The sequence below is a fragment of the Chionomys nivalis genome, chromosome 9 (assembly GCF_950005125.1).
Source record: "Chionomys nivalis chromosome 9, mChiNiv1.1, whole genome shotgun sequence".
NCBI classification, from domain to species: domain Eukaryota; kingdom Metazoa; phylum Chordata; class Mammalia; order Rodentia; family Cricetidae; genus Chionomys; species Chionomys nivalis.
Window position 1 is genome coordinate 39,449,245 of NC_080094.1, and position 13,312 is coordinate 39,462,556.

Below are 13,312 nucleotides of genomic sequence, written 5' to 3' on the forward strand. Positions count from 1 at the left end.
ATCACACACCCTTTCTGATCTCACTCCAGCATAACTGTCTACCTCCCAGAGAGCGTACAACATTTTTCTCTATCTTCAGCTCTCTAGTTGAGTCTTTGTGAGGTTCCTATCCTTGTATCAAACATATTGTATAAATTTTTATGCCCTTCCCCACTTTTTTAAAACACTTCTTATAACAAAGTCTCGGCTACTGCCTATCAAATGAGAGAGAACAGATAGTGATTTTTGTCACCATTATGATCAATATGGTTAGTGGCACCCAACCTAGATGAATTGATCAAAAGGAAGCCTTGAATAGAACTGTTAATCTCTGACCTTCTTTGCCTAATTGTGGCAAGAGAATATAGCCACTTACATAACTTACTCTATGTATAAAAGAGTTGAAAATAGTAAGTTATTTAAATAATACATGCTAGGATTCAGGCATTATGCTAGCCCTGTCACCTGGCAGGATGAACCCAGGAGGTACCCTAGCTAGCCCAGGGTCCTGTGGCTGCTGCATCACCACACAGGTACAAAGGTTCCTTTAAGAGACAACCTCTGCCCATTCCTGATCTCTCTTTCCTGCTGTTCCTTTGAAGGGACAGGGCTTTTCCTGTCTATTCTTCTCTTTCTCTCTCTGTCTCTTTCTCTTCTCTTCCTCTCTCTCCCTTCCCTTTCCCCAGTAAAACTTCCCACTTAAGCTCTATCTGCCTGGCCGTTGTTTGTTCCCTACCCATTGCAGGGCCACCTGCCATGGTCCCCCTCCTGTCATTTTACATTATGTATCTCATATCCATGGTCCCCCTCCTGTCATTTTACATTATGTATCTCATATCCATGGTCCCCCTCCTGTCATTTTACATTATGTATCTCATATCCATGGTCCCCCTCCTGCTGTTTTACAATATGTATCTCACATCGTTTACCCCAACACTTTGAGTCTGTGGAACTTCAGATTCCATATGAGCTTCAAGAATTAACAAGTCTTATTCTCATTTCAATTATCAAGAAAAAAATGGGGGGGACTTCAGTTGTATACATGTATGGCCTTCTTGAGGCTCCATGTTCAACCACTAAAGAAGAAAGGGAGAGAGCAAAACAACCAATCAGATTTGGCTTTATAAAATCCTTTATGATGTTAAACATTACAGTGAACTTGATAGTTAAGAGCATTCAGCTAGTACCTGGGAAGAGGAACATGAGTAAAACCTAGCCTGTGACTCAAAAAATGCAGTCTGCTTTAAAAAAGACACTACGTTCAATCAAACGTGATGGCAGAGTCACACATGAAGGAAGCCTTCTGGTGGCACAAAGGAGCTGTAACTTACTGAGTGGGTCAAGGAAAAAACCCACAAGTGAAAATATCTCATCTGAGTCCTGAAGGATGAGTAGCAGTTCACCAAGTAAACAAAGAGGAACAGGTATATCTCAGGAGGAGAAAACAGTCATGAGGGATTGCTGGTGCTGAGTACAGAGGATACGTGTAGGAACTGCTGGGAAATGAGACTGTGGGAAGCAGGGAAGCCTAAAATTATAGAAAGACTTTGTGTTTTCTTTTCTTTTTCCTCTCTCTCTCTCTCTCTCTCTCTCTCTCTCTCTCTCTCTCTAAGGGTGCAGAGCATGAAAACCATTTAAACAGAAGGAAAAGGGCACCCAATTGAATTCTTTTTTTTTTTTTTGGTTTTTCGAGACAGGGTTTCTCTGTGGTTTTGGAGCCTGTCCTGGAACTAGCTCTTGTAGACCAGGCTGGTCTCGAACTCACAGAGATCCGCCTGCCTCTGCCTCCCGAGTGCTGGGATTAAAGGCGTGCGCCACCACCGCCCGGCCCAATTGAATTCTTAAGAAAACTTCCAGGCAATTCAGCAATTGATTCTGGTCACCGGATGCTGCTTTATCTTAGAGTGGAAGGCCTTTACTCCGTTTGTGGTAAAGTTACAGACATATGAATACTATCGTTTCAATAGCTGAACTCAAAGTAAGAAACAGTGACCACATTTTGGTTCAACATTTGTGCTTTCAATTTTGTTTTCTGAAAATGTGACCCTTATAATAATCTACATGGTGGAAAGAACAAGTCACATCAGTCAGTACTACCGAGTCCCCGGGGCAAAGGCACTTTAGCGTCTGACATTCTGAACCTCAGGGGACTGGGCACCTGCTACCACTTTTCCATGACTTGAAAGGAATCAAATCTAAGTGAATTAGTTTTACCTTTTCCTCTGCCTTAGAGAAAACACCACTTTCATCATATACCCTTCAATAGGTCATCTCAAATTCAAGCATTTAAGGTAAGGCTTCAACTCACCTTCTCAACTCTGCTAGCACATTGGTGGCCTCAAAGCCTGGCTGTATACAGAGCCTGGCGCCACTAATATTTTACAAAGGCACCAACAATAAACCATAGCAACAGAGGTATGTAAGGCTCTGGTCATAATGGTCCGTACAAATGAAACAAGCAAACAAACAAATAGCGGTGAGACCCAATCATTGCTACATTTATAACGAATGGAAAGGTTTACGAGAAAAGCTTGCCAAAAACACTCCATTAAACGAAACTGTTACGGCATGAACCCTATCTGTAAAACCACAACGGTAGCAACTACCTTATAAGGAGCCTGTTGGTGAAATTAAATAACACACATGGAGTACCGAGAAAGCGGCTTGGCACAGGAAGGTCCCTCAATCAATGACACCCATCACTGCTATTATTTTATCGGGTCCATGGTGACCATTCAACAAGTTGCTGACAGCACATTATTATTCGACCCCATAACTTACCTTCCCTCCATTGTAATTTGCAAACCTCAAAGATGTTACTTATATGATAGAATGTTCAGTACTATGATTAAAAGTGGATAACTATTAGACTGTTTTGAGAAGGGGGGAAAAAATAACAGCACTTTGTTACCTCTTCGTATCGGTCAAAAACTGCCCCTTCTTGCAAGAAGGACGGGACTTCCTTCTGCCAGTTAAATTCATAAGGTTTGGCCATGCTGGTATTCAATACCTGGGGAAGAACAAATGTCTCATTAGTGTACAAAATTAAAGCACAAGGGCTTGTCAAAGCTCAGACATTTTGACTTTATTTTCTTTAACTGTGTGGTAAAGGTCCACATGTTATCTTCCTCTAGATGCCCTCCTATTATCTGATCCTAACATTCCTCCTCCTTGTCTCTAAACCTGAAGAAACACTTTACATCCTGTGAAATTCTGCACAGAGAAATGGTCCTATGGATCACCTCAGGAACCACACACAGGAAGCCACTGTCGGCATGATATACTTTGATATACTTTTTTAAAAAAGCAGTATAGTGAAGGTGGGGTGTAACTCTGTAGACTTGTATGCTTAACCTGTGTGAGGCCCTGGGTTCAACCCCTATGAACACAAAGAGACAAATGAACTTTTTAAGGAAAAGTAATGGAGAGGCAGAAACAGTGGCAAACACTTAGAATTCCAACTACTTGAACAGCTGAGTCAGGAGTTCAAGGCCATTCAGAGCAATCAAGAAAGACCTTGCCTATGGAGAAAAGGGAAAATAAAGGAGGGAGCTGGGAGAAACTCAAAAGGATACAACATACAGCAAGTGGCTTTGGGGGCTGGCCAGAATGTACAGAAAGAGGCAAGGGATTCCCTGTAGTTTCACGTGCTCTTGGACGTTCTAACTCAGGCCAACTACCCTTTGCACATTTACCTTTGTTTTCACTGGGTTATCTCTGATCCTCCCAGGGTCGACACAAGAACCAAGGTATAAGCACCCAGAAAGAGGCGGAGTCTCTGCCTTCTCTGCTGTTCTCACTATTGCGATGTTTACCTCCCACTGAAGTTCTCATTCCATCCATATGGCCTCATTACATGAAGGTCTCTAGGGACTGGGGTAGCTGAGGGAACACAGGGACCAGAGGATGCTGGCCTCTGGCTCTGCTTTCTAGGGAGAACAATAGCCATACGAGTGGACACCATTTCTGGTTTAATTTTTGCACAGGTCTAGGGATCAGACCAAAGAAAGAGGTATTTGGGGAAAATGGCAGTAAAGTACCCCAGATTTGTTTGATTTTAAACTGCGGGGATACCATTCTCTGAAATGTTTCCTAGGGCCTGATAATAGGGGCAACAGCCACCTTATTTTACATAGATGATAAAATAAAAACAATGACCTCGCACTAGAAGGTGCTGACCCAGGCAATTGATGTTTAAAATAAGAAGCAAATCAAGGTATGTCTAACAATCTAACTGGGTGCAGAAAAACCCCAAATGAGAAATAGCTACCTTTTAAAGAGATGGGGAAGGGATGGTCCATTCCTCCCCTTTTGCAACCACCTCAAATCCCCCAGCTAAATGGTTACAGTCTGTGGCAAAAGTTCTTCCATGCAAACTCTCAGTTTGGCTTGGAAGTCCTCCCCTTCAAGAAACCAGAAGGTTTAACTACCTCCTCATCCTCCATCCTGCTAGAAAGACATTACCTCACTGTACAGGCCCCAAAGAAAAGGAAGCACCTGAGGAGGGTGGGGGTTTCAAAGGAATGACCATCACAGAGCTGACACAATGAGGCAGCCTTTCCGGTGTAAACAGTGGAGCAGCTCCTGGAAGGAAGCCAGTGGGTTTTGCATGGGCCCATTGTCTGCGTTCTTACACAACTGGACAGATTATTTTACACAGGCAACTGAGGACAATCTCCCAAGACTGCAGAGAGCTGAGACGGAACAGGCTTGGAGGGGAGTCCGAGATGGGATGGCAGAAAACTCCTTTTAGAGAACATAACGAGAAACTGGCAGCTTGTACAAGAGCACAGAGGACCCAAGAGAGACTGCTCAGAAGCCACATTCAAGGGCATGAACAGCAGCCGTGACGATGGCCTGACACCATACAGCACAGCTCTGTAAACTAAGGAAGACAGTTGCTTGTTTGTTTGTCTTACTCTGTCCAGCATCTTTTCTTAAACCTGCTGAGTTGCTAAGTTTACAATGTGATTTTAAAATGTGTCCCTTGGACATAACGTCATCTTCAAAGCTCGCCAGACTGCCGCCACCAAATATTCTCTGGAAAAATCCATAGCTATGTTGAAGATTCTGCAGACTGACAGGCTGATCAGGGCTCCTGACGATAGCGTCAGAATGCTGCAGGTGCAAAGGCATATTGATGTTGATGGCCAATTGTCATCCAACTCTTGATCTGACCTAACATCCTCTGACTAGTAGAGCTACTGTCTGCAGACTATTGGCTTTCACCAGCTCCAAAGCTGAGAATGCAATCAGAAAGCATCTGAACCCTTTAACAGTATTTTTCTTACTTTGCTGTAACCTACCCAGCTGCGGCCTCCACCAATGTATTTGGTAAATACATTGATTTATGACTGTCGTTTGTTCTGTGTCCACTGGAGTTCATACAACCACTTTGAGGGTCGGGGGATGCCATTCATGGCAAGTAGAGTCCATATTTCTAAGGAAAGGCTTAACTCACTTATATTTGACTGAGGATAAACCACTTTTCATTCTTTATGGAGTGCTTACTGCATTTGGCATTGATAATGCTACCTCAAGTGTACAGGATTAACTACAAAACACTGCTCCCTCACTCCAAAGTCCTAGGGTAGTTCTGACCAAAACTTTGGCAAATATATTTGTTAGTGAGCACATAACTCAGTTTTAGGTATAGGATGGACAAAGGACAGGATATAAAATCAGGTTTATTACAGGTACCTGGCTGGCACAGTGGGCTACATAACGACCCCCCCCCCCAAAGCACACTCACATATTAAGTGCTATGAATGTTACCTTACAGGGCAAAAAGCATCTCGAGATGGGAAGCTAGTTCTGTATCATTCTTGTGAGGTCTATATCAAAAAAGCCATTATAAGAGGAACACTAGGCAGAGACAGAAAAAGAAACCATGTGGCCACGAAAGCAGAGACTAGAGCGATGTACACACTAGTCAATGAGTGCTGGAGGACACCAGAAGGTGAAAGAGGCCAGGAATGGATTCTCCCTACAGCCTGGGGAAATGTGGCCCTGAGGACCCCTTCACTTCAAACTTTTGTAGGAGAAGAATTTCTGCTGCTTTCAGCTACCCATCTTTAGTGACTCTTTACAGTGGTCTAGAAACACATGCCCTAGTTTACGGAAGCTGCACAGGGTTTCCAACAGGTCTATCAAGTTGTGACAGGACTGGGGATGCAGCGAGTGATGAGCACAAACAACACCTCTGTTGATGTTACTTGGAGTGTTTCTAGGGTCCATGTTATCTCAACAGCTTGGTATCAAAATAAGTAGAAATTTGAAATGAGCCCCGTGACTTCCCCCAAACCAGCCAAAATTGTTGTCATTTTTGTATCTTCTCTCTTCTCTTTGTGAACAAAACCTGTTGCTTTGACTCGACAACATCTGGTTTTCGATGGACAACAATACTGCAAGTTCCCAAAGAAACTGGGGTGTCTATTAGCAAAGCCAACTGCATGTTGGATGCCAGACTCACTCAGCACACAAGGCAATTCTCTGCTCTCAACACTCCTACAACCCATGCCCCCTACCTTAAACCCCTCCAACCCAGGGGCTTCGCTTCCCTTCTCCCAGCTTCTCTTTCCTATAATAACCCTGCCAATTTGACCATGTGCTCTCTTGGTTCTCTCCCTCTTGGTCCTCTCTTCTCTTCCTCTCCACCCCACCTCCCAGCACCCACTATCCTCTCTCATTGCCCCATTCCAGATGTCTCTGGTTGTGGCCTTACTCATATCTGCAATAAAAAACCTTCTCCTCAAACATATCTTGGAGCAGTCATGTCCATTTTTATTCAAATACATCATGTGGCACATAGGAATTTTACTAACTGCAACAGTTATCTTTCAACTTTAACCTCGTGATGAAGACATTCCATGGGAACTAATAACCCTATCCCCATCTTAGCCATACAAAGTGAAGCAGACCCAAATAACCACTAAAATACATGGTAAAAATACCTAAGATTATTTTTCAGAGATGAGAAGTTGACGCAGAATTTCCACTGACCAAAAATGAGTTGACTGCTTGAATCTTTAAATAATAACCTCTTGTGTTTTTAAAACAGACTAGGACCATCCTGGACTCTCAAGTGCCTGGCTTTACTTCAAGCTGGAATCCAATTCGACACTGACGTATCATTAATGATAATTTCCCCATTTGCTAAAAATACCTCCATCTTCATCAAGCCAATAAATAGCCTTTCAAAAAGCACACATGGAGTGCAAGACTAAGAAAATGGGCAATAGTGTTGAGAATTGAGGGTAAGAGCATTCTTGTATACTTGGGGATAATGAATTTTGCAATTAATTCCTATGTCCTTGAAGGGCCCTAGTAATGAGTAGCAATTTGACCAGCAGGATTTCTTCTAACTCAATGCATGCAAAGCCTGTGGACAAAGATACTATTGTGCCATTTAAGGTAGAACAATATTGGCTGTCTACAATCGTAACCAACCAATCACTTAAGTACACTACATATTTAGATACTCTCGGGCCTATTAAAAACAGGGCTGGAAGGTATGGTTGTTTGCTTAACAATGGAAAAGCAGGTTTCCTAAAAATATTCACAGCTTTTGTCAAGCAAATATAAATGCGCCTAACATGTTGTTAGGCAAATAAAAGAGCAAACATGATCCAAACTGTTTCCTGTTAGTATAGTTTGAATGTTAAATGTCTCTCAAAAGCTTTTATGTGGGAGGCCTGGTCCCTAAGCTTCAGGGGGTGAATGGATTCCCCAGGCTTCTGACCTCATTCATGAATGAATTCCCACATCTAGATTCATGGCTTGTTGAGTTTGGAGGGGCTCATTAGAAAACTCCTCTGTTTCTCTGTGCTTCTTTGTTCTGCCCCACAGGGTGCTCACTGCCCTAAGTCCTGCCCTATCACAGACTCACAGCCTTTAGCCAAATGATGCAATACTCAAAGATTTTAATGAAAGTGTAAGCAAAAACAAGGCTTTCTGCCTTTAGGTTCTCTCTCTCTCTCTCTCTCTCTCTCTCTCTTCTCTCTCTCTCTCTCTCTCTCTCTCTCTCTCTCGTAAAGCAGTCGACATGGTATACAAAGACATATATCTAAACACAAACATGAAGTCAGAGAGATGGTGATCAAGTTTTTAGTGATTTAAAAAATACTTTCCTTTATTTTAAAATACAGAAAATTCTACTCAACACAGATTTTATATTTAAGCAAAAACATTCTCTAAACTGAAAGAAAGATGACATTTAACAATTATTTCTTTTCATAAAAATCTGTTTTTACAGTGTCTGTATTTTCCGCCAGAGTTCTTGGCAAGAACAAACTAAGAAATGACAAGTAAAGCTGTCAACTGTTTCCTTTCCTCTTCTGGCTTTACAGTCTTCACTGTCAACGGGAAGGCTCTCACACACTGGCTGTGAGTAATCATCATTCAGCACCTAGCAACGGGTTCTTCGGTGACGAAACTTGCAGTAACATTTCAGACAGCTATATTGTACTTCAGAAAAAAAATATGTTTTTTCAGAATTTCACATATGTATGCAAGGAAATATGACCATATCTACCTGATTTCCCCCAACTCTTCAAAGATCTTCCTCAATGCTTCCCCTCTCCACAAATTCCATGTCCTTTCCATACCCCCTCTCTCTTTTCAATAACCCAATTAGTACTGCCCATATGTGCATGGGTATGGGACTAGCCACTGTAATACAGTCACCCAATCTGTGACCACATCCTCAAAGAATGAGTCTCCTTTACTCAGAAGCTATCCAATAGTTCCTCAGGCAGTGGCAGGACCTCAAGAGCCCCCATCCATGCTAGAATTGTGGATGGCTTGATCTGCTGCAGCTCTTATATGAACAATCATCACTGTAAGCATTAATGGCTACTATGGCTATTTCATGTATTGCTCCCCATCCTCTAGCTCACATTCTTTTTTCTTCAACTTCATGGGGTAAGGGGTTATTTGATAGGAATGTCTCATTTAGGACTGAACATATACAGTCACTTATTCTCAGCTTTGGCTAGTACCGCACTGGCCGATGCCCACTGCAAGAAGAAGCTTCTCTGCCGAATGCTGAGAGGCTCTGCTATTCTTGATTTTGGAAATAAAATAAATTACGATGGTGTTCTAGATGACTACTACAAAAATCTATAGTTTCTGCCATGATGAATCCCATATGACGTCCAGTTGATGGAAAATAATCTCCCAGTGTGCACAAACCCACAGCCCACAGGAGGGAAATGAGAATAGAAGGTAAAAATACAGGTATTTGCCTCCAGCTCTTCCCCCTCAAAACTGATCAGAATTATGATCAAAGTGTGACTTGTGATAATTTAAAAATCTGATGAATGTATAATTTAAAAGAACTGTCTTTACATATGCATTATGTGAACTTCATGGTCTTTTTTTTTTTTTTTTTTTTTGGTTTTTCGAGACAGGGTTTCTCTGTGGTTTTGGAGCCTGTCCTGGAACTAGCTCTTGTAGACCAGGCTGGTCTCGAACTCACAGAGATCCGCCTGCCTCTGCCTCCCGAGTGCTGGGATTAAAGGCGTGCGCCACCACCGCCCGGCCTAACTTCATGATCTTTACATAAGCTTCATTATATGGGGACAGTCCACGGTGAGCAGGAAACATGGAGAGTTTAGAACAAGCTTGATTTGAATACAATGAATAGCTGCTACCATGTTATAAGGGCCACACAGGAATAACTTACCATGTTATGGGGGCACACAGGAATAAATTTCCTTGCCCAAAATAAGGCTCACAACTGACACTCCTACAGCAAAAGACAGATTATATCCAAGGCATAATAAATGTATTTAGTATTTAGTAAGTTTTACAAGATATGGAAATGAATACCCATAGAAATGGTAGAAAACTGTGTTTTACACACAGGTTTCATTCTAAGTGGGCAGCCATATAGCAATTATAATAGCTGAGTAATGGGGTAAAATCTCAGTAAGTAATCAAACCATGTTTTTTTTTCCACAATCTTCCTGTCATCTCTGTGTCTTCCTTCCTTGTTCCTGGGTATGAGGGTCGCCACAGAGAAAGGAAAAAATTCAGATACTGACCTTCCTGTAATTTCCCTCAGCTTACAAGACATAGTATGCCAAGGTGCCACGTGTTAGGGCAGCGTGCTCTGAGCCCAGAAATATAATTTATTCTATGATGATCAGTTTTCAAAAACAGAATACAACAAAGTTCAACTGTTCCCTAAAGGGAGCTGATTCATTTCCCCAGACTGCTGGGATGTTGGTTGGTTGACTGTAACATTTCCCATGCATGGAATTGGAGTTTTATCTAGGCCTCCCGAATCCTCTTAAACAGGTTAAATGGCTGAAACTATTAAAGTAGTTGTCCATGACGGAAGGTTTCTAGTCTGATAATCCACTGCTAATCACTTCTTGCCTGGAAGCTCAGTCCCTTGGGAAGACGCAGGCCATAGCTCATGTTGGGGAAGCACAATGGTGAGAAAGAAGGCCCTCTGCAGAGGTCAGGAGAACCTATCCATGGCACGTCTGCACAGTGCCTTCTGAGCTGTGCACTCCTAAATGCATATTAGGTCCATCTCCAGATTAACAGTATTTTGGTATTGTAGAAATTAAATTGCCATTTACATAAAAACAAATCCCCTTACAGTAATGAATGACAGAAATGAAGATGAAGAAATTTGTATTTAATATGATACAAGGAAATATTTAAGAACAATCAGAATATTCACACATAGCCATACAAAACATGATGGGTCAATTAGAGATGGCAGTCCCATCAGAGTGTAATAGAATCATAAAATTCATATAACTTCGTGTTAATAAAGCCGCCACACCAATACAATACCACATATTGCTCATATGTTTGTGGTGATACTAAGTTACTTCAGTTTGTTATTTCAGTAACGAATTTACTGAAATGCCAGTCATGTAAAAGTATAGACATAAAATTATCTGTACTGCATAAAAGTGGACAATGACAGTAGGAGGAATTTTCCTATCGTATGTATTTAGCGGCAATACTTTTTAATTCTTGAGGGATAGTGTATTCCTATCAGCAGCAATGGTTACTGTTTGTGCTGGGCTTCACCTGTGCCTTGTATAGCCTATGGCTGCCACATCTCGGGACTGCATCAAGAGACCATGTGGAGTGACTGACCTAAACCACGTGGGTTTGCCTTAGTGCACTATAGGATGCTCACACACCAAAAACCATCTAACAACACACTTCCCAGAGTGAGACACAGTTCTCAGAACATGGCACACGACTCTCCAGATGTAAGAATGAAAGAGAACGTGTGTGTAGGAGGAGCTGAGGAGGAAAGAAGGATATAATTAAACCTGTCCTCTAACTCACTGATAACCAATTAGTTTTTATAGAGCTTCCACCTATTGTAAATATTTTTCAGAGTAAAGATACCTCTTCTGTCTCTGAAATAAATACATCTTCCTGACTGTGGGGTACAGTAAACACCGACAGCATTTTATTATGGCTTATTACTTAAGATGAACATTGTTAACCTCAGTGGCCCTGAGAAATGAAATTAACTGGCTCTTGGAAACTTGTAAATCTTGAAGAACTTGTAAATCAGTGAAGAACCTGTTGTAATTGGGTTGTTTGCTGCTTGTTTTGGAGGCAGAGTCTGACCATGTTGCCCAGTCTGGCCCTGAAGTCTTGGACTCAATTCATCCTTCTGTCTTGGCCTCCTGAGTCTTTCGGACTACATCCACATGCCATTGCCTCTAGCTTAGAGAGGACTCCAACCTCACACCCTTCCTGCTTCTACCAAGCCCCTCCCCAACAAGCCCCAAACCGAACAAATAAACAAAACAAAATCAAAAGAACTCCCTCAAATATTCAGGTGCAGCAGGGAACTAAGGTGGATATAAACTATCCATAAATCTCCCTTATGGGTAGGTGTTAGCCACACATAGCTGGGAGAAGAAAGAGCACGGACAACCTTGCTCTCACAGCTGGACATCCTACGAAGTTTGGGGAAAAGTGAAACAAAATGCCCACATGCATAGAAAACCTTCAGTTTGGGGAAGAGGGTATAAACACATTATACAAAAGCCCTTATGGTTCTTGATTCCAGGTTTGTTTCATTTTGTTTTTTTGTTGTTGCTGTTGTTTGTTTTTGAGATGGGGTTTCTCTGTGTAGCCCTGGCTTTCCTGGAACTCACTATGTAGACCAAACTGGCCTCGAACTCACAGAGCTCTACCTGCCTCTGCTTCTGAGTGCCAGAATTAAAGAAGTGGGCTACCACATGGTGGTTCCAGGTATGCTTAACCAGGAATTTTAAGGAACTCTTGTGCTTGGAAAAATAAGGGACATCAGGATGGAGATCGTGAGAAAGGCAGTTTTGGCTAACATGTGCCTCAGCTTCAGTATCCTCCCTGGAGAGCCTTCCAAGCTGCTAGTCGGTTGTTCTGGATACCGCTATTTGAGTGAGGATTTAAAAAAGGAGCCTGTGGGGGAGTCCAAAGAAGACGCAGGCGCTATTAGCTGACCTTAAACCAGTGCTTCTCAAAAGAGGGTACTGGATGGTTAATCCTCACTGTCTATGTCACGGGATTTGGAATCACTTAGGAAACATCTTGGCGTGTCTCTGAAGATGTTTCCAGAGAGGTTTAACCAAGGAAGGAAGATTCAACTTGAACATGGGTAACACCACAGGCTAGATGCTGGACTGACCAAAAAGAAAAAAATGAGCAAGTCCTACACATTACCCTTTCTCTGCCTCCTGGTTTACTGAGATATGAGGAAGCCCAGCTTCCATAAACTTTACAGAATCTTTCTTTCCCACCACCATGGACTTTACTTCCCCAAACTATGAACCAAAACCAAGTTTTCTTTCCATGAAACTAACACAGGTACCTAGATAGCAACCACCAACTGGGGGCTTCTTACCCATGTATAACTGTAGGTCCACTGGCCTTTTCTAAATAAGAATCCTGGAGAAAGGGGCTCTGGAGCCCAAGGCATACATATGCAGCTAGGCAGGAGATTCTGATAGAGACTAAAGCGTGAGAACAGCTAATGGGGTTTTTACCTAACAGAAAAGGAGGCTGAGAGGAGAGAAAAACCCTAGAAGGGCACCAGGGACTAAAGTGCAGCAAAGTCACCAAGATTCGTCTATAATGTGCATCTTCCCAACCTGAGGAATCAGGGACATGATGACGGAGCATAGGTAGCTGCCTTCGATTGACATCAAGTCACTACTGAGGTCCCTTAGTTACTGTGTAATTCCTTTAAACATGTCTTTCAAGCCTCCTTCTTAAGGGTGAAAAAGGAAGCTATGGTATTGAGTTTCAACTGTCAACTTGATATATTCTAGAATGACCCTCACTGTAGGACTGTGTAGCT

At 42.3% G+C, this 13,312-nt stretch overlaps 1 protein-coding gene across 7 annotated transcripts in view; it reads right to left on the minus strand.

Annotated features, from left to right (window-relative positions):
- Positions 1–13,312, minus strand: part of Plcb4 (phospholipase C beta 4) — a 371,211-nt gene that overhangs the window by 140,109 nt on the left and 217,790 nt on the right. For all 7 annotated transcript variants that reach the window (XM_057780480.1, XM_057780478.1, XM_057780479.1 and 4 more), the window contains one exon: positions 2,891–2,989. In XM_057780480.1, the coding sequence (XP_057636463.1) occupies positions 2,891–2,974 (84 nt within the window). In that variant the 5' untranslated portion in view covers positions 2,975–2,989. The remainder of the gene's footprint in view (positions 1–2,890; positions 2,990–13,312) is intronic.